Source organism: Emys orbicularis, chromosome 4 (genome assembly GCF_028017835.1).
Source record: "Emys orbicularis isolate rEmyOrb1 chromosome 4, rEmyOrb1.hap1, whole genome shotgun sequence".
NCBI classification, from domain to species: domain Eukaryota; kingdom Metazoa; phylum Chordata; order Testudines; family Emydidae; genus Emys; species Emys orbicularis.
The window spans coordinates 52,374,303-52,399,347 of NC_088686.1; the positions used below are offsets into that span (position 1 = coordinate 52,374,303).

The window sequence follows — 25,045 nt, forward strand, 5'->3', positions numbered from 1 at the left end:
TCTTACTGAGATGATTGATTCAGGTGTATTCAGAATCAATTCTGCTTGGTTTAGTGACTAAAAGAAATGTTAACTACTTTTTACCCCTGTTTACCCTGCAGACCCAACACAGCTGAGAGTGAGCAAGTTAGAGTCTATTCCTGGAAATGTACCATCAACAGAATTGTTAACAAAGTTACAAAGTTTGACTTCTGTGTGAACCCAAAAGAACCCAGCTTTAGTTTCAGACACTTAAGACTAGGCTATGTCTACATTGCCCTCTGTTGGGATGACAGGGGCATGAATAGCAATGCGCACCAAAGTGCTGCTTTGTAACTCCCCTGTGTGGACACTGCATGCATGTATTAAAAGGTTCCTAGTCTGCATTAATATAGTCCTGTTTGAAGAGGACCACATTAACGCAAACTATGAATCTTTTAGGTTGTGCCCTCAGCGTCCACACAGGGCAGTTACAATGCAGCACTTTGGTGTGCACTGCTATCATGCCCTTGTAGTTCAAACTACAAGGCAGTGTAGACAAGCCCTTGGTTTGGAGGGCAGGCAGTTGGGGGAAAAAAATCTCTTTACTTTCAACATGAGTAATTGACATGGAAGTCTTTGAGAGACAATAATCATGGAATGACAGAAGGATGTTTTAATTATCCTTGTACCACCACACTTGAAACTTGTTTATAGTGCTGTCTATGTATATTTGTTTACTGATCTCTGAGAAAACTTTAACTTCCCACTTTATGAGCATAAATATCATCTACATACATAAATCAGCCAGTAAAGCATCTAAATTATTTCATTTGCGCTCATAATTGATAATGGGTCTACATTTAAAGGCTGTTTTTAAAAAATCTAGCTCCAGAATTCTAAAGTTTTGACAGTGATTTATTTTTCATTCTCAATTTAGTAATAGTATGCTTCTTATTCAACAGACATTTTAAGAATGTGAAGATCAAAGAGTAGGTTACATAATCTAGTAGTTCTATCTGAACACCTAATCAATTTTTATTTTTATGTTCTACTGCGTAGTAGCCCCTCAATGTAAAATGATAAAATATTCATGCTTCCTTCAAAAGTAACATTGTTTTCTTTTCTTTTTTTTCCCTACTTTGTTCTGCTTTTTCCTCTTTCCAACTTGCTGTCTCAGTCTCCTTTCAGCCCTGGCTATGAGGTATGTACTAAATTTACTACATTCTCTCTCATAATATCAAGAACAGATGTGTTAAAAGTTCAGCATCTTTTATTTTACAGCCTGATGTTAGAACTCGTTTTAAGACACACGTGGGTTAATTCAGATTTGTGTGTCATGTTCTTCAAAATTCAGAGGTGTTTAGTTCCAAAGTTTTGATTTGTCCTTGAGAGAGAGAATGACCAGCCACACAATTAGGAAGTACATTCAGATTCCAAAATGCACATCCACCAAGAGTTAGGAAGTTCAAAGCTTACTGCTTGTTCTTTGTTGTATTTATAGTAAACAAATACAACTAATTAAACATACAACTAAAAAGCCTTTAACTCTTAAATTTGATTCTGCTATGAAAAGAGGATATGTAAAATTGGCACCTTTATTCTTTATGAGGTCATTCAACCATAAATGAACACATCATTTGGACTGTAGAATCTTTATTACCAGTGATGATGTACGGTAAGGAAAACCCAGCTTCACTTTCAGATATCTGGGAATTTTCAGGGCTGGCAGTGTTTTAAAAAAAGGTTTTACTTCTGCAGTGCACAGACTTCATCTGGAAAACACTCAGTAACAATAAACACTAAAGCCCTATGTAATATAATAGAGTATATAAATCCTAATTTTCATAAGGAGAACACATTTCTATTTTTGTAATGGAGACTGCATGTCAAAGGTACCGTCTCTGGAAAAATCCATGTTGAAACCCAGAGAAGTTTGTTTAATGTTGTACACTGCCAAAGTATTTGAAATGGTGAAAATTTGGCATCTTTCCCTTTGTAACATCTGTCTGAGATGCACCCATGGAGGAAGAGCAGGCTTTGAAAACTTCCTCATTGTTGGTAGGAAAGGAAGAATTATTGATCAACAGGTGTACGGAGTGTATTAAAATGCTCAGCTGAAGATTATATCAAGACTGGTAGTCCAGTCTATTAGAAACCATGTCCCTTTGGCTGAAAAAAAAATCTGGGTTTTTTTAATTCTGTAGCACGTACTACAACCAATTAACCCCAAAAGTATCCACCCACAGAGTAGTAGGATGAAAATGGATACATAGGAAAATGTTTTTGTAATGCATAGCATCATCTTTATTATAGATGTGTGCAATAGTTGAAATGCGAGCAATTAGGGATTATACTTGGTGGTCTATGTAAATCACGATTTATTTGTTTAGAAAATTCATGACTGTGTAAATGCCAAAGTATTAAATTTCACAGAGTTCACATGGAGAGAATTTTACAAGTAAATTTAGTCAATTTCAAGGACAGAATGAATTTTACAAGTAACATTTAGTCCTTGAAATTTGTCACATTGCAGGGCAGCTGCACCGGTATTCCCTCCTGTAAGGGCCACCCAAGGCACCTGCTCTCAGGCTTGCAGCTCCTCAGTTGTCACCTCTCTTGGGTGGAGACACGCATCTCTCTCCCACCTGACTGGAGTTTTTTCTAGGCTAGACAGTTCCCTGCCTACACTGTGAGTTCCCAGCAAGTCAGACTGCCTAAGCAGGCCTGCTTTGCTTTCTCTTCAGAGGCTATAAACAGCATAATTGCCCACAGTTATAAGTTACCACACAGCTCTTTCCAAGCATTTATTCTTAAGGTGAAAGCATTACAGAGGAAACATTAAAACAATAAAAGAACCTACACTCATGCTAATAAACTTACCCCCCCAACTTCAGCAAAGACTCTGGTAGGAGTCAGTCCTTCAAGCCCCACACAGGGATTTTCCTGTGGTTACAAGTTCATAACAGCTTTTGCTCAGCACAAGAACACTTATGAATCTGTCAGTCGCTCCTTTATATGGTTTGGCCTCTGATCTTGTTTTCATGAACCAGGTGATAACAGACAAGGATCCCTCTCAAGGCAGAGCTTCAAAAAGCTGATTTCTTGCATAACTGGAGGAGGTATATTTGCATACACCTTGCCCTAGAGATTTCCTAGGAAACCCTCTTAACTTTAAAAGTTCATTCTTGTCTGGCACATTGTTTCAAATAGTCCTTTGAAGCTTATAACACTTCCCAGGGTTAAAATTACTCATGTCTCTTCCTTTCACTCCACGAGATGATATATACAATCCCACAATAATACATAAACATTTGCATTTTTAATACAACGAACTCCTAAGATACTTAAACTTAATTCAGTAAGATTTAACTTAATTCAGTAAGGTTGGTCCAAGATATTACAGGAAATTGCCATATCTGTCACAAAATTGACTAAATTTACTTGTAAAATTCATTCTGACTTGAAATTGACTAGCTAAGGTAATTTTTTATATTAAAGACTGCATTGTAGACATTTTCCTCTTAAAAATAATATTTAAAAGTTCACAGTTTGGGGGCATTTTCGTGATTCCTGTGCCCTCCATGAAATCATGATTTATACACAGGCCATAATTATACTGCATGTTTAGCATTTTAAAATACTTTTGAAACAGATTTCACTTTTGGGAAGACAAACTAAGCTAACCATTTCCTTCGTAAAAACAGTATCTTAAACAAGCTTTGAATTTGCAAATTCAAATATATTGTTATATAAAATAGACGATAATGGTGTACATATTAGAATGTTGTTTTTGGATATGTTTCTAAAATGCTGAATTTTAGAAGTAGGTCTGAGTGGACTTATAAGCTCTGAAGTTTTACATTGTTTTGTTTTTGAATGCAGTTATGTAACAAAAAATATACATTTGTAAGTTGCACTTTCACGATAAAGAGATTTGCAGTACAGTACTTATATGAGGTGAATTGAAAAATACTATTTCTTTTGTTTATAATTTTTACAGTGCAGATATTTATAATAAAAAATATACACTTTGATTTCAATTACAACACAGAATACAATATATGTGAAAATGTAGAAAAACATCCAAAATATTTAATACATTTCAATTGGTATTCTATTGTTTAACAGTGTGATTAAAACTGCAATTAATAGCAATTATTTTTTTTAATTGTGATTAATTTTTTTGAGTTAATCATGTGAGTTAACTGCAATTAATTGACACCCCTAGTTAAAATTATTTTAAAGTTGGCCATTTAAGAAATTTAGTATTGTTATCTCATTTGTTTTGGCATGAATGATCTTAACTGAATATAACAGACCATTCTGAATTATTAGTTAAAACTCATTCAGAAGTTGTGTTTTTGCTACATTTGAAAAACTTGAGTTGCAACTAAGCTAATGATTGTTTTATCTAATTATTATTATAATAATAATATAGACTCTAGATGGGTCAGATAAATAGATCAGGTCGCTACTGTGATATTAGCGGTAACTCAACCAATCATCCCTTCCTTTCTAGCTAATTTGTGTGTTGCAGTTCTCTTGGTTTAAAATTCATAAACTGAATGAGGGGGATTGTGTACATGTGCCAAGAACTCTCATTGGTAGAATACTAGGCTCCATCTGTCACTGCTTCTAAGGGTTCGGTGTCTATATGTTAACTCCTGTGTTTCATTATTGGAAAATCCTGCTCCAGTGGACAGGATCGGGTTCATTAGAATGGGATTCCTAATGGATAAAGTGAACCCCTCTCCTGGAGGATGGAGACTTCAGTTGGCTACTGCCCTCTTCCGTATTCCAGTTCTCTGCCCCTTCTCCCTGTCATCCTTGATTACACCTTCTACATTCCTTCCCCCTCTGTGCCCCACATGCCCTGTCTGCCTCTTGGCTTTGATAGAAATTCACAAAATAAAAATTTTAAAAAATCTATTTCTTTCTAACTATGACAGTCAAATTCCAGAGTTTCTTATCCCAAAAGTTTACTTGGTAAGTTTGCCTAGATATTTTTTTAAAAAAATAATTAAAATGTAAAATATATATCCTATATCCCAAAACAACTAAACCAATAAGTCAATTTCCAAGTAAGAGCCAGATTCATCAGTACTTTCTGTACTCTTTGCACTGCTCTACAACAGCACCAAGTAACCAAAGCACAAAGTGAATCTGGCTCTAACTGTTAAACATTAAAATATGATTTAAGGTTGAGTCTACATCTCTTCAACTCATTATAGATATCACATGGTATCAGTCTCTTTGGGTCTCTTGTTTCATATTTATATATACATTTTTAAATATTTTTCAAGCAATTCCCAGACATAAAACTGTTAAACTGGGAGCAAGGGTTGAGAGTTTATATCAGTAACTTGAGAGTAATAAATAAACACACACTCTAATTGTTGCCCAAACAGGCATGGCAAACCCAGGAAATTCAGAGTTAGGGTTGCACTTAAAAGAAATTGAAATACGTTAAGATATAGAAAGCACATTTCAAAGACATGCTCTTTATTACATACTACTGTAAGGGTCAGACAATAATGGTAGTGCACTGTGTAGATGCCATACATTACCTATTGTAGGCCTTGATTCTCTTTGGGTAGAAAGGGGTATATTTAAATTGTGGGAAGTCAAGTAATTTTATTTTTAAAATTACTAAAAATAGTGTGTTTATAGAAAGAAGTGGTAGGCTAACTCTTACAAATTGTTTCTCTTATTGACATCTCAGGGATGTGACTCCCACTATTTGGTCAAAGAGGTTCTTTTACACACCGTAGGGGATGCCATAATTGAGACGAAGGAAAATAATTACAATTATTAACCATGGCTAATTTATTATTAAAGAAAGAAAAAGAAAACATTAAACAAACAACACAAATGACAGAACACAAATGATAAATTGCTTACTTCCATTATGATCTGTTTTGTATGTCTCTCTGTGGAGAGCTTTTAACAGAGATTACTGTACTTCCTTGAGAGTGAACCTGCCTTTGGTGAGGCACTTGTCTCTGGGTAATTTGAGACCAAGGTCTATTATTTCTCCCAAATTATTGTGAATCTATTCTTAGTACCTTATTAGAAACTTAAAACTGTTTATTGTTGGGCAAAAGAATTTGTTTAAGGGCAGGAAGATCCTGTTGTTTTTTTAAATAAATAACTAGCTAGTTTACTGTTGGGCAAAGTCAGTTATCTTAACTAAATCCTATGAAATTGAAGAAAATATTTAAATCAGTTACTTAGAATAATCCATACAAGGAGTTGTATTAAGACAGGCCAATTATGAATATTAAGAAGCTTATATACAATTAAATCCTATTATTTCTCTATTTACCAGTGTTTGCCCCTGTCTTCTCTCCAGGAATACCTGTCTAACCATTTGGTGATTAATAAACTGTTAGTTTTTTAAGTTGCAGCAGCAATTTCATATCCCAATAAAATCATTACAAGAGTTTAAATCTAATCCCTTCATGCAGTGTTTTAGTTAACTTTGTCTCACCAATCCATGTTGAAGTCTTGGGGAGGTTTTCCTGGGGTTGACTTCCTCTTGAGTATGCATTTCACAAAGGTGTGTGCCATTTACACATTTAAGAAGTACACAAAAGTTTTACAACATTTCCAACTACATATATTTTTCCTGATGTTTCAAACACGCAAGGCAATGCGTTTCTCTGAAAAGTGGGGTTGGCAGGGCTAACTTTACTCCTAGATTTATTGTTCTGACAACACATTCTATCTTTCCTTTTACAGTTAGGTCTTTTCCTAAGACATTAATGTTTTACATGGTTTGTCTTCTTAACACAATCTCCTTAGAGTTACGGTTTGTTTGTTATAGCAATTAAACGTCTATTAAATATTTTGTACAAAGCTCGAATTTCAATAACCAATTAATCTTTTAAACATATCACAAAGAAAATAATATAAAGTTAAAGCATGGTAAAGTTTAAAATTCAGCTTTTCTGAGTCACTTTTAAGGGCCATAAAAGACTAGGGAGGGTCTTGGAATATTGGTGTAGTAATATGGACGTAGAAGCCCTCTACACCAATATTCCACACACAGATGGACTACAAGCTATCAGGAACAGTATCCCCGATAATGTCACAGCTAACCTGGTGGCTGAACTCTGTGACTTTGTCCTCACCCACAACTATTTCACATTTGGGGACAATATATACCTTCAAGTCAGCGGCACTGCTATGGGTACCCGCATGGCCCCACAGTATGCCAACATTTTTATGGCTGACTTAGAACAACGCTTCCTTAGCTCTCGTCCCCTAACGCCCCTACTCTACTTGCGCTACATTGATGACATCTTCATCATCTGGACCCATGGAAAAGAAGCCCTTGAGGAATTCCACCATGATTTCAATAATTTCCATCCCACCATCAACCTCAGCCTAGATCAATCCACACAAGCGGTCCATTTCCTGGACACTACTGTGCTAATAAGCGATGGTCACATAAATACCACCCTGTACCGGAAACCTACTGACCGCTACACTTACCTACATGCCTCCAGCTTCCATCCAGGACACACCACACGATCCATTGTCTACAGCCAAGCTCTAAGATATAACCGCATTTGCTCCAATCCCTCAGATAGAGACAAGCACCTACAAGATCTCTATCAAGCATTCTTAAAACTACAATACCCACCTGCTGAAGTGAAAAAACAGATTGACAGAGCCAGACGAGTACCCAGAAGTCACCTCCTACAAGACAGGGCCAACAAAGAAAATAACAGAACACCACTAGCTGTCACCTTCAGCCCTCAACTAAAACCTCTCCAGCGCATCATCAGAGATCTACAACCTATCCTGAAAGATGATCCTTTACTCTCACAGATCTTGGGAGACAGACCTGTCCTCGCTTACAGACAACCCCCCAACCTAAAGCAAATACTCACCAGCAACCACACATCACTGAACAAAAACACTGACCCAGGAACCTATCCTTGTAACAAAGCCCGATGCCAACTCTGTCCACATATCTATTCAGGTGACACCATCATAGGGCCTAATCACATCAGCCATACCATCGGGCTCGTTCACCTGCACATCTACCAATGTGATATATGCCATCATGTGCCAACAATGCCCCTCTGCCATGTATATTGGCCAAACCGGACAGTCTCTACGCAAAAGAATTAATGGACACAAATCTGACATCAGGAATCATAATACTCAAAAACCAGTGGGAGAACACTTTAACCTGTCTGGCCATTCTTTGACAGACCTGCGGGTGGCTATCTTAAAACAGAAAAACTTCAAAAACAGACTCCAACGAGAGACTGCTGAGCTGGAATTGATATGCAAACTAGACACAATCAACTCAGGGCTAAATAGGGATTGGGAATGGCTGAGCCATTACAAACATTGAATCTATCTCCCCTTGTAAGTATTCTCACACTTGCTTCTTATCAAACTGTCTGTACTGGGCTATCTTGATTATCACTTCAAAAGTTTTTTTTCTCTTACTTAATTGGCCTCTCAGACTTGGTAAGACAACTCCCACCTGTTCATGCTCTCTGTATGTGTGTATATATATCTCCTCAATATATGTTTCACTCTATATGCATCCGAAGAAGTGGGTTGTAGCCCACGAAAGCTTATGCTCTAATAAATTTGTTAGTCTCTAAGGTGCCACAAGTACTCCTGTTATTTTTGCGGATACAGACTAACACGGCTGCTACTCTGAAACCTAGCTAAATATAATATGTAGTTATATTTTCAAGCATCTTAGATATAACATACTTGTAGCTATGTCTTAATATTCAACACAGAGGCAAACAAGTAACCTAATAAAATAAGTTATAATCATTTTATTGCTATCACTTTTGCGTTAATATTGTGATCTCCCTCCTTCCCTAAGGCTATTTTACAGTGCTCTGGTAGTGCTAAGGGGCCTCATGCGATATGTCTGTGCTGCAATCATGGGGTGTGATGGCAGCTTGAGTCGACATAACCAGGCTAGCTTTAATGTAGCAGTGAAGCAGTGAAGTTTTACATTCTAGCAGTGAAGTTCTGGCAACATGTGCTTCAGTGCAGGCTATCCCCACAAGTAATTACCCAGGGTTTTGGGCAGGTTTGTACAACCCGTGCTGATGTGTGTGCTGCCAAAGCTTCACTGCTCTGGGACCCAGCTAGATTAAAGCTAGCTCTGCAGCTAGGTCAAGCTGCAGTCAAACCCCATAATTACAGTACAGACATAGCCAAAGTAGGGGTGACACTTTAAAGCCACTTATGCATCCATAGTGGTTATGTATAAATGAGAATCAGCCAATTAACATAACTGTAAAATATTATAGCAACATGATACAGGAAAGCAAAGAAATTGCACATAGAAGTTTTCTTGTTTTGCATATTGTCTCAATTAAAATGTTCAACTTCGGCTGAGAGAACTTTGGGGAGATTTGGCATTAAAGACTCTATGCATAACTCGATGCAGTTCCAGCTAAACCTGCCTGGATTTAGTTTTACTACTCTGGCTATTCTTGTTATCTTTAAAGAAGTAACAAAACGTTGACACGTAGGTGGGATAATATAGAAAAATATAGTGTATCTTAAGGTAAATATGGGAACCTTTTCAGGTTTAATGACCATTTACATTGTTAAAATAGATTGAGACACTGTATGAAGCTAGCATTTAGTTCCTCTACAAATTGTTTTGGCACAAGCTCTGTGATAATATAATGCTACAATGTTCTGTTATTTCCCTTATTTGTACTGAGTCATTTTTTAATTGAAATAAGCTTTGTGGTTTTAAAATAAAAAAAAACTAATCTTTTACTGTCTGCCTTCTTATAAAATGACTCATTTAATTACTTTTAATTCATAAAAGCCAAAATACCATAAGATACCAGAATACAAGGCTGCTTTATCTACGCATTAGTGATATGAATTATAGTATGGTACATTTTAGCTTAGAAAGGGATGTATTTGTATTGCTCTTGAATAAATATGAAAAGCAATGCACCCATTAATGAATGACAATCCTTAATGCTAAATCATGATTTTATTTAATAAACATGGTGATTCAAACTGAATTAGAGGGTAAATTTTTCATTTCAATCTGTTTCACGTTTGCTACATGAGACAAATTCTCTAACACCTAAAATATAAACTAAATAATTGTAAAACATTTAAGGTGTCATCACAAATAACTTTAAATCAAAAAAGTTTTTAAACTAAAATTTTATGTCTTCATATGACTGTTTTTGTTACTATATTAAAGGGTCATCATAGGTAGAGTTAGAGAAGACCTATATGATAAAATCTATCCCCTTTAAGGTATAGGATACACATTACGGTATGTATCAGGTACATTAACTCCTCATTTAACATCTCCTGTTTAACGTTGTTTCGTTGTTATGTTGCTGATCAATTAGAGAAAATGCTAGTTTAAAGTTGCGCAATGCTCTCTTATAACATCATTTGTCAGCCGCCTGCTTTGTCCACTGCTTGCAGAAAGAGCAGCCCGTTGGAACTAGCTGGTGGGAGCTTGGAACCAGGGTGGACTGGCAGCCCCCCTATCAGCTCCCCTAAGTTCCCTGTGCAGCAGCCACCCAGCAGGCTATCAATTACTGGGCAGTTCAGCTGTCCCTCCCCCCACTCCTCTGTGCTGCTCCTGCCCTCTGCCTTGGAGCTGCTCCCAGGAGCCTCCTGCTTGCCGTGTGTGTGTGTGGGGGGGAGGTGCTAATGTCAGGGTGTCCCCCTCCCCCCTGCTTCTACTCCCTGCTCCTTTACCCCATCTGGAGAGGGGACACGACAGGGCCCAGGACGGAGGGAGCTTGCTGGCAGCAGCTGCTGTCTCAACTTGCTGATCTACTTAAAAAGGCAGTGCATTTAGAGTGAGGTCAGTGTACGTAAAGGGACAATGCACGGGTCTCTCTTTCACACCCACGGTGTGTGTCTCTGTCTCTCTCTGCCATGCTGTCTTCCCTCCCTCCATTTGTGCTCCCTTGTAGAGTGTGAGGCTACATTAACAACAATGTGTTAACCCTTGAGGGCTCAGACGAGTGCTAGTTCATCATTTAGCAGTAAGGCATTCCCTGGGAAATATCCCACCTTCTTCCACCCTCTGACTTCACCACCTCAACCAAGCTTCACAATCATCATTGCTGTGTACAGTATTAAATTGTTTGTTTAAAACGTATAGTGTGTGTGTGAGTGTGTTTACATTAATTCTTATGGGGAAATTGGATTCGCTTAACATCATTTTGCTTAAAGTAGCATTTTTCAGGAACATAACTACAACGTTAAGCAAGGAGTTACTGTATTAAATTGATTCCATAGTCAACCTTTGCTAAAAGCCCAAGTGAATAAATAGGAGAGAAGAGAGAAAATTGTATCAAAGTTAAGTTCCACAGTTGCTGAAATATGATAATAGAGGCCATGTGCCAAGTAAAAACTTTTCCAGAGGATCACAAATAAAGCTGGGTTAAAAAAAAATTCTAATTCCCTATAAGGAATATTAGTCAGTAATTCAAGTGTGTTATGTAATTGAATCATAACATGAAAGGATATCTTTTCTTCTGGAGCATATAGACTCTATTGCAAGGGGTTGATCCTCCCTTCGTTAATTCAATCTGTATAGGTTTTTATGTTCCCCATCATCACAACTGTCAAAAAGAATTGTTGACTAAGGCTTCTTTCTTTCCAGCTGGTGGAACTGAAACCTTGCCCCATAGGTCTGACTCAACTCCCACTCAAGTGAATGGAGAGATTCCCTTTGACTTTAGTGGGAATCTGGCTGGACACTTTTTAGAGACGGGGTTGAAGTGGATGCATGGAGCATGATAACTCACATCTTCACAGTCCTTTACTTGGAGACCAAGGGTGAAATCCTGGCCCCATTGAAGTCAATAAGAGTTTTTCCATTCACTTTACCGGGGCCAGGATTTCAAGCCAATATTTAATTATAACACTTCGCAAATTAAAGAATCATCAACATAGAGAAGTTAGTGATGGAAAAGATTTATTAAGTCATCTAATGCAAGATTGTCCCTCATAGCATATTTTATGAACTTTATTTATCCATATTTAAGGATCTTAAAGAACTTTATTAGCAATAAGTGTCATAATGCCCTCATCACACGGGGCCACTGAGGCACAGAGGAATTAAGTGACTTACCCAAGGCTGTACAGTGCATCAGTGGCAGAACCAGAAATAGAACCCATGGAGTCCTGGTTGTCAGTTTTCTGTTGGATTCACAAACAGAATAGCACTTACAGATCTGGGTTTTTCCTCACACACCGACGTGCACGTGGTTTTTTTAAGTACATACTAAATTTGCTAAACTGTTGAATACATTTATAAGGCTCAATCCTGCCTTATAAAACATAGCACCTATTGCTCTTGTATCTGGCAGGTTTGTTTGAATTTTTTGAAGAAAAACAGGTGTTGGGGGTACACTTACCTCTAGGTAGAGGTATTATCACTTCTACTCGTGTTACCTATTTTAAATACAGGGAATACCCCTAAAACCTGTCATATCTCTACAATTGCTTTTTAGTGAAGGCCCTATATATGACAATATGCTAATCACTTCCCTTTGTCAGCCTTTAATACTGCTTGGAGCAGATGTATGATTTTTATGTTCATTTATAATTTTAGTACAGTGTGCACAACTGACCTACCACACTGTTTTTTTTAATGCGGCCTTATTAGTTACAAAGCACACTATAGAAGTACAAACTCAAACCAAGCCAGAAATTCCTGCAACAATATTCAGAGACTGCAGTGAGCAGAAACAAATATGTTTCTGTATGAGCCCCTTGGTATCTGCAGTCCCCAGCATGCTCTTTGCCAACAGAGTGCTTTAGTGCTGGGAAATCCCCAACTCTGCCTGCAAAGTTTGTAAAGTTTCATAAATGCTGTTGAAAGCCAGTAATTGTTTCTTATTACTTCACAAAATGAGGCAGGCTACAGACGGCATTCAAAGCAGTGTTTACTGACATTGATGTCTGAGCAGGGAGTGCAGGATACATAATTTCCATGTGTGGATGGTTTCATGCTAATAGACTGTACTGACAAAACTTCTTTGATGTGCTCATTTAAGTATTTTGAAAACATTAGCTATCCTTGTTTTAGAGCTTGCATGATTAAATCATACTTTAGTCCAGAGGTCTCAAAGTCCCAGCCCGCGGGCCATCTGCAGCCCAAGAACCTCCCCACTGCAGCCCGTGGAGGAGAGATGCATGCAGCCATGCTGCCGGCAATGTCTGCTGCAGGCGCCCCCGCCCCCCGCAGCTCCCATTGGCTGGGGGAGAGGGACAGAGACACCATCGCTAGTTGCCAGACAGTCAGCCATGGAGGCAGCATCACTTTTTTCCACAATGAATATAAACAAGTCAAAATACCGACCACAACTATCTGATGCACACCTTGCTGCAGTCCTGAAGGTTTCAACTGCTCAGTCACTCAGGCCAAACATCAACAAACTGACAGAACTGAAACGTTGCCAGGTGTCTGGCAAACCCTAAAAACTCTCTGGCAGGCAAAGAATTGTATAAAGTTGTATGACAGTTTTATTATTTCTAAGAAGTTCAAAATAAAAAATATAAATGTTTTCTTTTCTGAACATAATCTTCAGTGACATTATTGGCTCGCTGGTAGGATTTGAGCAGTGGCACTGGCCCTAAGGTAAATTGAGTTTGAGACCCCTGCTCTAGTCTTAAAGAGAAAGGTGCTAAAACATGGAGAGGTAACAATTATGTGTAAAATAATTCTGTTTTCAGTCAGGTGACTGCACAATATTTCAATATCTTTCACTGAAGTTTGGTTTCCTTGAGTTCAAAGTAATCACAGCCCTTCAGATGAGATATGTAGACTAAAGAAAACCAACTCTGATTGCATGAAAACTCAGGTAGTTTCTGTGGCCATATATATAACCTCAGATACTCTGTCAGATACTCATAAACTAAGGCTAGTATTAGTTCTGTATATGAACTATTGCAACAGGTATTCCTGAACACTGGAAATGAAATGTCACATGGGTGATTCTTTTTCTTTTAGATTGTTGTTCTTCACTGCAGAAATTAACAAACCAACACACTGCAGTTTTAAAAAAAAAAATGTACAGAGCAATGTAGAGATGCAGGTAATAAACTGAACTTACTTAGTTTTGTGGTCTTATTGGATGCTTTTTGCTGACACACAACATCAATATAGTGCACAGGAATAATTTCATGTACATTTTATATTTCACACATTTGCTTAAATTTTGTCCTGCAAAAGTAGCAAAAAACCCCAAAGCAACGGAGTCTCTGTGGATGGTTTTGAAAAACTTATTAATGGAGTAGTGTAAATGTGTAGCATGAAATTATTTCTGGTGAAACAGTTGACTTCACCATGCTTGTATAAATGTAAATAGGAGGAGAATTTGGTCCTTTGTGTTTAATTTATTACACTGCTCTACAGCCAAAGTGCTTCTGAAATAAATGTAGTCAAACTTTACTAATTCTGGGTCACTGAGAATGAAAATGATGCTTAAAATTGTTGATTGGCTCTAGTTTTCAAGATATGCTATTGGGTCAGTATATACGACCCTTGACTTGGGAATGGCGGAGGATAAGTGAGTTATAAAGGGAAGGGATCTCAATTTAAACCAGAAATGACTAAAATACATCTTTGACTGGATCTATGAATAAATCTATGACTGGGTTTGGACAGTACTTGCTTTTTAGGCAAAACAATGAATGATGCAATCTGAAGCTGGTATTGCGTCATACATGATATGAATTGCATCATGTTATTCCTAGAAGTCATGGATGATGCAATCATAACGAAGCTTACATCACTCTGCTGAACAAATTGCCCTAGATCAGCTCTAGAAATCATATGGTGTCGTGCTCTCTTATTTGTCAGTGTTTGATTTTGCAAAGGGACACATTTCTGTTTAGCCAAAGTGAGCAGAGATGCCTCGTACTTGTGTGAACAGTGCAGATAACTTCTGCTAGGTTTGTGGTGAAGTGACTTTTGCGTCACAAAAGCGCAGTGTAACCACTATGGTTAAGAAAGCCTATCACCTTTCTTTTGGCTGCAAAATTGGAGATCAGGACAAGAGGTGGGCCCCACACATATGCTGCAACACTTGTGCAACAAATCTTCGCCAGTGGTTGAACAGGAAAAGGAAATCTATGCCTTTTGCAGTGTCAATGATTTGGAGAGAGCCAACAGATCATACCAGCAATTGTTACTTCTGCATGGTGCCTCCAGTTGGGAAAGGTGTGTCAAAGAAGAAAAAGTGGACTGTGCATTATCCAAACATTCCATCAGCTATATGCCCAGTACCCCACGGAGAAGGACTGCCGGTTCCTGATGCACCAGAATCATTCTCACTTGAGTCAGACGAGGAAGAGGAAGAGGATGAAACTTCTGGTCCTGAACCATCAATGTCACAGGACCCACATTTTCTCCCATCCTCCTCCTCTGAACCACACCTCATAACACAAGGTGAACTGAATGACCTTGTCAGGGATTTGGAACTACCCAAGAGTAAGGCAGAGCTGTTGGGCTCCAAACTACAGCAATGGAATCTCCTGGCAGGTGATGTTAGGGTTTCCATGTTCCGTGACCGTCAAAAGGATCTTGTCCCATTCTTCTTCATGGAAGGTGATCTTGTAGACTGCAACAACATCGATGGTGTGATGGCAGCCCTCAACATCGTTCATGATCCAGATGAGTGGAGACTGTTCATTGATTCATCGAAGACGAGTCTTAAAGCTGTTTTACTGCATAATGGCAATGTTTTGCCATCAATTCCAGTTGGTCATGCAGTCCATATGAAGGAAACCTATGACAACATGAAACAACTTTTGAGGTGCATAAACTATGACCAACATCAGTGGCAGCTTTGTGGCAATTTGAAGGTTGTTGCTCTCTTGCTTAGTCTGCAGACTGGATACCCAAAGTACTGCTGTTTTCTCTGCGAATGGGATAGTCGTGCAAGAGATTCCCACTACATCAAGAAAGATTGGCCACTCTGACAGTCATTGGAGCCTGGGAGGAAAAGTGTTCAGCATCCACCACTTGTTGAATCAAGGAAGATTTTGTTACCTCCCTTACACATCAAGCTGGGTCTGATGAAGAACTTTGTCAAGGCCATTGACAAAACACAAGCAGCTTTCAAGTACCTCCGTGGAAAATTTCCAAGGTTAAGTGAAGCTAAGATAAAGGAAGGTGTCTTTGTTGGTCCCCAGATTCGTGAACTTCTTCGAGATGCTGCATTTGACCATGCACTGCGTGGCAAGGAAAAGACGGCATGGAAAGCCTTCCAGTTAGTGGCAATAAATTTTCTCGGAAACAACAAGGCAGACAACTACAGGTTGTTGGTGGAAAACCTCCTCAAGGCATACAAAAGCCTTGGTTGCAACATGTCACTAAAGATACATTTTTTGCACTCTCATCTAGATTTTTTTCCACCGAACTGCGGAGCAGTGAGCGACGAGCACGGCGAGCGATTTCACCAGGACATTGCAACAATGGAGAAACGCTATCAGGGCAAATGGAGCCCATCAATGCTTGCAGACTATTGCTGGACAGTGATAAGAGATGCTCCATTTAATGAATACAAAAGACAAGCCAAGAAGCGCTGAGTAGACACTGAATAGGACTAAACTATGTACAGAATAGTTTTTGGCCTTTTGTTTCATAATAAATTTTATTTATATAACCCTTTTGCTGATTTTTAAAGTGTTACAGAAACAGGACAGGTGAAATATTATCATGTAAAGCAACCATAAACACATGAAAAGACCTAGGTTTACAATTTATGATTAAAACTCTACTATCTACACAATATACATAGACATAAAATGTAAAAACTTAAATATCTTAGAAACAGTAGCCAATCAGTTGTTTTAATTATCATATTTGAATTCAGCACATCAAAATACATAATAAATAGCACATTTTATCTCTGAAGCAGATGACTTCTCAAAAATTGTAGACCAGTGTTATTAACATGGCACAAACACAGATATTGAAATCAAACAATTTTTCTTCTATTAGAAGCTTGTCAACTCATGTGACATTTATCAAGAATTCCAGAGTATATTTTTAGGAATATTTTTTTAAAGCCTCTTACAATTACTCAAGCAGCTAGTGCTTTTTGCAAATTTTAGGCTAGTCTGATCTGTTGTTTTAGGGTGTAGTTTCTGTGTTTGGCCCCAAGAGGCCAGTTTTCCACCCATTGAGCCAGCTTATTCTGCTCCAAAGTTGTCTTCTTTGTCCTTTCCTAAAGTTCCATTCCTTTAAGTGTCTGGGGAGTGTGGGATAGAGGTCATCCTCGCCCAGGCAGAGAGAGCAACTGTCAACTCCACTTTGCTAGTTTTATGTGGCAGTGAAGAGGTTTCGGACAGGATAAGAATCTCAGGGAAGAGAGCAGGCAAAAAAGGAATTTTGGGAGTAATACCATCTCCCTCCAGGGTTGCTAACCCTCCCAGATTGGCTGTGAGTCTCCCAGAATCGGTCTCGAACTCCCCGAGGCTACTGAAACAAATCTGGGAGATTTGAATAGGCTGCTAAAAGTCCGGCAGCGCAGCGGCACTAAGGCAGGTTCCCTAACTGCTCTGTCTCCGTGTGGCTCCCGGAAAGGACCGGCACCTCCCTCTGGCTCCTAGGCACAGGGGCGCGCAAGGGGGTCTCTGCACGCTGCCCGAGCGCCGACTATGCAGCTCCCATTGGACAGGGACATTACCTGCAGGCATGGGCAGTGCGCAGAGCTGCCTGGCCGCCCCTGAGCCTAGGAGCTGGACATGATGGTCGCTTCCAGGAGCTGCTCAAGGTAAGCGCTGTCTGGCTGGAGCCTGCACCCCTCGCCCCCCTCCCGCAACAAAACCCCTTGCCCCAGCCCTAAGCCTCCTCCCACACCTAAACTCCCTCCCAGAGCCTGCACCCAAACCCCTGTCCCAGCCCAGGGAAAGTGAGTGAGGGTGGGGGAGAACGAGCGATGCAGGGAGCGGGGATGGAGTGAGCGGGGACAGGGCCTCGAAGAAGGGGCGGGGCCACGAGGAAGCGCGCAGGGCAAAGGAGTTTGGGTTTGTGCAGTTAGACAGTTGGCAACCCTATCTCCCTCTTCTCGTGGATCTTCCTCCCTTGGATTAGCAGCTTCTTACAGGCCCAGCTGCCTCCTTCCTGCACAATCGGCATGTTTCAGTGTAGTGGCTGCATCACCTGTGTCTGACATAAACTAACTGATGCATTTCAGCTACTTTAGTGAAGCCCATAAATTGCACAGACTGGAGGCAACTAAGCAAGAGCAGCCAGGCCTGCCAAGCCCGCTTTTCAACATGTAGGAAGAGTAGTGAGGGGACAGAATGCCTGGGGCAGAGGGTAGAAATAAGTGATCTATGGCGTGTCCCTCTTTACATTCAGGACAGAAAGAGTAGAACTGCCTCTCTCACCATTAGGGAGTTGAATTTTCAAAAGTGTAAACAAGTTGTGTTGGTTGGTTGGTTTTAAATCTCCTGACTTTTAAGTCATGATCTGGCTCGTGATTTTTCAAGTCTCTTTGTTGGATCAATTTCACTGTCTCAGTTTAACATCCATATAGTTAAATAACTGCACATACTTCTTTGTATTTACAAAAGACACTTGAAATACAATATTTTGCCCTGTTAAAAGTATGCTACCTTGCTGGGAAATTGTTATACTGGACCATCTAGTGTTTGGAGCAGTGCTGGCTGTTCTAGTTTCCATAATGTAATCTAGTTAAGCAATCATTTCCTGGGAAGCTTCCAGACTTGCTGAGTCAGTAATCTGGCTGACTACCAGGGGGAAAAAAATTATATCTCTACCAAACTAAACACTAAACACATCAACTAAAGAAGTAGGTGCCCACTGGATAGGATTCTAGCTTTGGCAATGGTTTCTAGAAGACATAAGATGTTACCACTCTATCAAAAATAGTTCCCCTTCCTTTCCTTCAGGAGACTTGAAATTGTGTCAGAGAAAAGAAATCAGCTCCAGCTATAGAAACAGGCTCTTCTGAAGGCATATTTAAAAACATTTAAAAATCCCTGAGAGAAAGGAGGAGACCGTGAGTATTTTTGTAGCATCACTGGTAGCTGCATCCCCTCAGAAGGGACCCTTCTTTCTAGCCCAGCATATCTCCTGGGCCCACTTCAAAAACCCCAAAGTGACCTTGATTCTCCCTCTCACTACCAGCAACTCTTCAGAGTGGTCAGATCCCCATAAGTGCTGGCTCACCCTCAATTCCCAGCCCCTTAGACAGCTAGAGGAATATACTAAGGAAAGCTGCTTCCCTACCTCATCAAAGCTGAAAGAGAAATTTGAGATGATCAAAAAATGGAGAAAAAAAAGTTGATGGATCTTAATTGTTTGAAAATTCCATTGGACCCAGTTCTTTGTTTTTAAAAATGTAATGGATGTCTCTTGGTGGTAGAATTTCTTCCTCTTTGTTCTCATTAAAATTATGCAATTTAGTCCCAACAAAATTCAACTATTTCTTGGAGGTTCACCCCTTTACTTTAATGTGAGTCAGCATGGCTTCCATTAAAGGAATCCTGTGCAAGCACAATCTGCTAGAATTCTTTGAGCATGTTTTTAAAAAACTGGGTAAAAAGATAACTAGATGTAACATATTTGGACTTTCAAAACACGTTTGCCATAGTCCCTCACAAGAGGCTGTTCAAGAAACTGAATCACAGGGCAAAAGATAAACAACTGTGTGTCATATTAGAAGTTCTAAAGTTTCTAGTAGAGAAAACCAGAATTAGGAATAAATGGTTATTTTTAAACTAGTTAATATTTGGGTGTCTGAAGGCATCTGGCATCTGTGTTGTGTATTATATAAATTGTTTTGAAAAAGGGAGATGAAGATTGAGGTGGCAAAATTTACAGATGATACAAAGTTTATTTAGCTTAATCAAGACTAGACGTGGTTATGAGGGACTCCAGAGGGACATAACAAAGCTAGGCGACAATAGGATAAGCATATGGTAGGTAAATTCAAAAGAATAGAATAAGGCTTTCAGTATGTAGTTCTAGTGACAAGACTTGTAAATTGAAACTCTAGTTTGTGCCAATAATATAATGAAATGAAAGCAAACTGAATGTTTCTGAATGTTGCTATTCCCCTTCCACCACACTTAAACCTTTCCATCTGTCCCTTCCAATTTAAATAATAATAAAATAATAATAATAATAAAAACCCAACCATGTTACTGCATGTGAAAGGATCCAAAAAATGTCCACCTTTCAAGACCAAGTCAGACAGTAGGACATTGTGAAAAATGCTCCACAGATGATAGGTTAGAAATAAGGCAACCCTTTCAAGGATTAGTTTCTTCAAAAGTAGAAAGTGCTTAGATTAAAACGCAGTGTGGCACATGTATCATTGATTGTGTCCTGTGTGCGCAAAAGGGCAAATCCGGAGCTCAGTATCTGGCCCTGGGAATGGGCAGATGCCTGGGAGGAATGTATCCTTTTCCAGGACACAGCATTGCCCCATGGATGTTATTGAGGCATAATGGCTAAAGTATCCTCTGCTTGCCCTTTATACCACCCAAGGGAAAGGTGAAGGCAAGGGGATCCATGTAGCAGCAGAATCTCTAGCCCTTCCTCTGACTTGCCCATTCCTCCTGAATGCTGCCACGTAGAGAACTTGCGTGGAGCGGAGCTCTCTGCCATTCACAGCATGTGCACACACATGTGCACACATTTGCTTGTGCTGCAGAACCAGACGGATTCCCCTGCCAAAGGGCTCACTGTGGCTGTGGAGGGGGGAGGGCCTGCATTTCATAATTGGGCTTGTAAAAAAGTGAGAGTTCATCACGACTTCACTTAAGTTGACACAATCCCATTAACTCTGTGTTCTAGCTTTATGCTGTTGCTTAGCCCCGTGGTTTTTACAGACCCATTAAGCGCAAGTATTTTAAGAGAAACCTACAAAATTCCTTGGAAAATGGATCTATAAACCAAAATGGGAGGTGTTGGCTGAAGAAATGTTTTCACTTTGTTTCAGTCATAGGGAGTTTCACATACCGTCCACACATTACTAAATGTCCTTGCAGAAATACAGCTGAAGAGACTGGTTGACAAAAAGCACATTTTTAAATGTACAAATTAAAAAAAGGTTCTTAAAATTTAAAAGCTGTGGGCTTTTTAAGTATCTGATTGACAGAACAAAATTTGTTGCACTGGAAATGTCAACTCTGGTAAAGAAACCAAAAATATTTTAATTTTCTCCATTTGCCCTTTAATGTTCTTGTCAAGCTGTCCTACAGTGGCTCAAGATGGTGAGTAGCAGCCTCAGGGCACAAACCCCAAATTGACTGTGATATCTATACTTTGATTTGACCAACCAAGTACCAAATATAAACTCCTCAAGCACTATAACAGCCTAACGATGGAGTCACAGACCATCTTCTTGGGTTGATGGTCTCTTACACCAAAAATCACAACAATATTCAGGTTACTCCCAGTCCCAAAGGACCAGTCACTTACCCCAGGTCAATTGCACTTTAGATCTCATAGCAATATGATTAGGAAAAGAAAATAAGGGAGTTATTTTACAAGGTTAAAAAAGGTAAACATATGTACAAAAATGAGTTGCAGTCTTAAGTTTCAAAAGGTAATAGAAGCTTTTATAATAAGCAATCTCTGTATCGGGGTGGCCAAACTTACGACCCTCTGAGTTGCATATGACAATCTTTAGACGTTTGAGAGCCAGTGCGCGCCTGCTGGAGTTCGGGGCTTCTGCCCCAGAGGAGGCATTTGCGGGGCTCGGGGCTTCAGGCCTACTCTTGCTGAAGCCCCAAGCCCTGGCAGGCACACCCCGCTGGGCAGAAGCCCCTACCCCACCACCCTGCTGCAAGGCAGAGTTCCCGAGCTCTCCCCGCCACTGCCAGTCTGGTAGGTGGCGAATGGCGGGGAAGAATGGGGGGCTCCAGGAGCCACACTTTAACTGTAAAAGAGCTACAGGTGGCTCACAAGCCACAGTTTCGCCACCCTTGCTCTATATGTCCCTTAGGGCAACCCAGGCTAACATTGTGAATCTTTTGCTTATGCCTGGAAAGCCTTACCCTTGAGTGTCCAAGCAGCTTAGAGTTTCTTCTTGTTAGGGGTTTTTATCCTATTCTCTGAGCAGCCAGATCAGCTAATGGGAGGAATTCACTTGCACATCTCCTCTTCATCGTGGAGGGAGAGCAACCAGCAAAGTCTAATGTTGATGGGTAGAGCCCCGCAAATCCATGCATATCCGCTTCAGATCCGCGCATATCCGCATCCGTGGATGCAGATGCGGATATCCGCAGACCATTTTTGCGGATAGTGGATCGGATGTAGATACAACTGCGCAGGGCTCTATTCACCAGCGGCGCCTGGGACTGGGTGGCAGGTCAGAATTGGGATTGTCCAGCACCCACTCACCGTAGGTTTCCTAGACACCACCGTACAAACCTAGATTGTCCAGCACCCACTCACCGTTCCCCTTCCTATCCAGCAGCTCAAGCCCCTCAGGCATCCCCACCATGACCCAGCAACACTGGCCGCGCTCCCAGTCCCAGGCTTGGCCCGCCGGCTCCTAGGCAGCAGGGCCCGCCCCCAGTGATGGGGATTGGAGCTCATGAGTCCTTGTGAGTAGCACATGATGTGATGCCCCTTCCTCCCAGTCCCCCCCCCCGCGCCGTCTCCTTGAGACCCTACCCCCATGCTGTCCCTCACCCCCAATCCACACCCTCGCGCTGTGTCCTCCCTGCAAGACCCCACCCCACAACTCGCTCCCTTCTCCCCACCCCCATCGCTGGCCCTTGTGAAACAGCTTGCTGGTGCGGATGCGGATACAGGTAAAAGACAGCTAGTGGATCGCGGGTGTATACTGGTGGATGCGAATTGGATGCAGATCCACATTTTTTTAATCTGCGCAGGGCTCTTTGTTGGGCAGGAGATAACACCTCCTGTTGGAGACTAGTATTTCACACTTGTTAATGCTTCTCTCCTGTCTGTTGATTTACAGTTACAGAACAAACACTTCAATAGTACCTTGTAACATAGGGTACAAATACTATAAGTGAGATTAATGCATGTAGCAATTTACAATCACTTCATAAAGTCTAAACACTAAACACATTCTTATAATTCTAGTACCTATTTTAACAATACTAACACACAGATGAGCCAGGGAGTTTCCAGCTATGTATTTATCAGTGTTCATTTGAGATCTAGGGGCCTTTGCTGAAGCTGGCACCTGGTCTGCCAGCGTCACAATTCTGACCTCTGGTCTCTAAAATTACAGCTTGTATGTTCTCTCCATATATTTTTTTTGTAACATGAAACTTTGTGGGAAATGTTAAGTGAGTCACACTATTGACTGAAAAGAATAAATAAATGTAACTCTAAACTGTCACCTGTTTTTTATATGTAGAGCTGCTTCCTTGTGTGCATTCCTAAAGCTCAGGAAGGAAAGGGTTAACATAAGAACATAAGAAAGGCCGTACTGGGTCAGACCAAAGGTCCATCTAGCCCAGTATCCTGTCTACCGACAGTGGCCAATGCCAGGTGCCCCTGAGGGAGTGAACCTAACAGGCAATGATCAAGTGATCTCTCTCCTGCCATCCATCTCCACCCTCTGACAAACAGAGGCTGGGACACCATTCCTTACCCATCCTGGCTCATAGCCATTAATGGACTTAACCACCATGAATTTATCCAGTTCTCTTTTAAACTCTGTTATAGTCCTAGCCTTCACAACCTCCTCAGGTAAGGAGTTCCACAAGTTGACTGTGCGCTGCGTGAAGAACTTCCTTTTATTTGTTTTAAACCTGCTGCCTATTAATTTCATTTGATGACCCCTAGTTCTTGTATTATGGGAATAAGTAAATAACTTTTCCTTATCCACTTTCTCTACATCACTCATGATTTTATATACCTCTATCATATCCCCCCCTTAGTCTCCTCTTTTCCAAGCTGAAGAGTCCTAGCCTCTTTAATCTCTCCTCATATGGGACCCGTTCCAAACCCTTAATCATTTTAGTTGCCCTTTTCTGAACCTTTTCTAGTGCCAGTATATCTTTTTTGAGATGAGGAGACCACATCTGTACGCAATATTCGAGATGAGGGTGTACCATCGATTTATATAAGGGCAATAATATATTCTCAGTCTTATTCTCTATCCCATTTTTAATGATTCCTAACATCCTGTTTGCTTTTTTGACCGCCTCTGCACACTGCGTGGACATTTTCAGAGAACTATCCACAATGACTCCAAGATCTTTTTCCTGATTTGTTGTAGCTAAATTAGCCCCCATCATATTGTATGTATAGTTGGGGTTATTTTTACCAATGTGCATTACTTTACATTTATCCACATTAAATTTCATTTGCCATTTTGTTGCCCAATCACTTAGTTTTGTGAGATCTTTTTGAAGTTCTTCACAGTCTGCTTTGGTCTTAACTATCTTTAGCAGTTTAGTATCATCTGCAAACTTTGCCACCTCACTGTTTACCCCTTTCTCCAGATCATTTATGAATAAGTTGAATAGGATCGGTCCAAGGTCTGACCCTTGGGGAACACCACTAGTTACCCCCCTCCATTCTGAGAATTTACCATTAATTCCTACCCTTTGTTCCCTGTCTTTTAACCAGTTCTCAATCCATGAAAGGACCTTCCCTTTTATCCCATGGCAGCTTAATTTACATAAGAGCCTTTGGTGAGGGACCTTGTCAAAGACTTTCTGGAAATCTAAGTACAGTATGTCCACTGGATCCCCCTTGTCCACATGTTTGTTGACCCCTTCAAAGAATTCTAATAGATTAGTAAGACACGATTTCCCTTTACAGAAACCATGTTGACTATTGCTCAACAGTTTATGTTTTTCTATGTGTCAGACAATTTTATTCTTAACTATTGTTTCGACTAATTTGCCTGGTACAGACGTTAGACTTACCGGTCTGTAATTGCCGGGATCACCTCTAGAGCCCTTTTTAAATATTGGCGTTACATTAGCTAACTTCCAGTCATTGGGTACAGAAGCTGATTTAAAGGACAGGTTACAAACCTTAGTTAACAGTTCCGCAACTTCACATTTGAGTTCTTTCAGAACTCTTGGGTGAATTCCATCTGGTCCC

General features: G+C 40.1%; 1 protein-coding gene across 2 annotated transcripts in view; it reads left to right on the top strand.

Moving 5' to 3' along the window:
- Positions 1-25,045, top strand: part of PRKD1 (protein kinase D1) — a 312,437-nt gene that overhangs the window by 233,493 nt on the left and 53,899 nt on the right. Inside the window, exon 5 of one of the 2 annotated variants that reach the window (XM_065403098.1) lies at positions 1,139-1,162. The exons of the other annotated variant lie outside the window; for it this stretch is intronic. Coding sequence (XP_065259170.1) covers positions 1,139-1,162 — 24 coding nt within the window. The remainder of the gene's footprint in view (positions 1-1,138; positions 1,163-25,045) is intronic. 2 annotated transcript variants of the gene reach the window in all.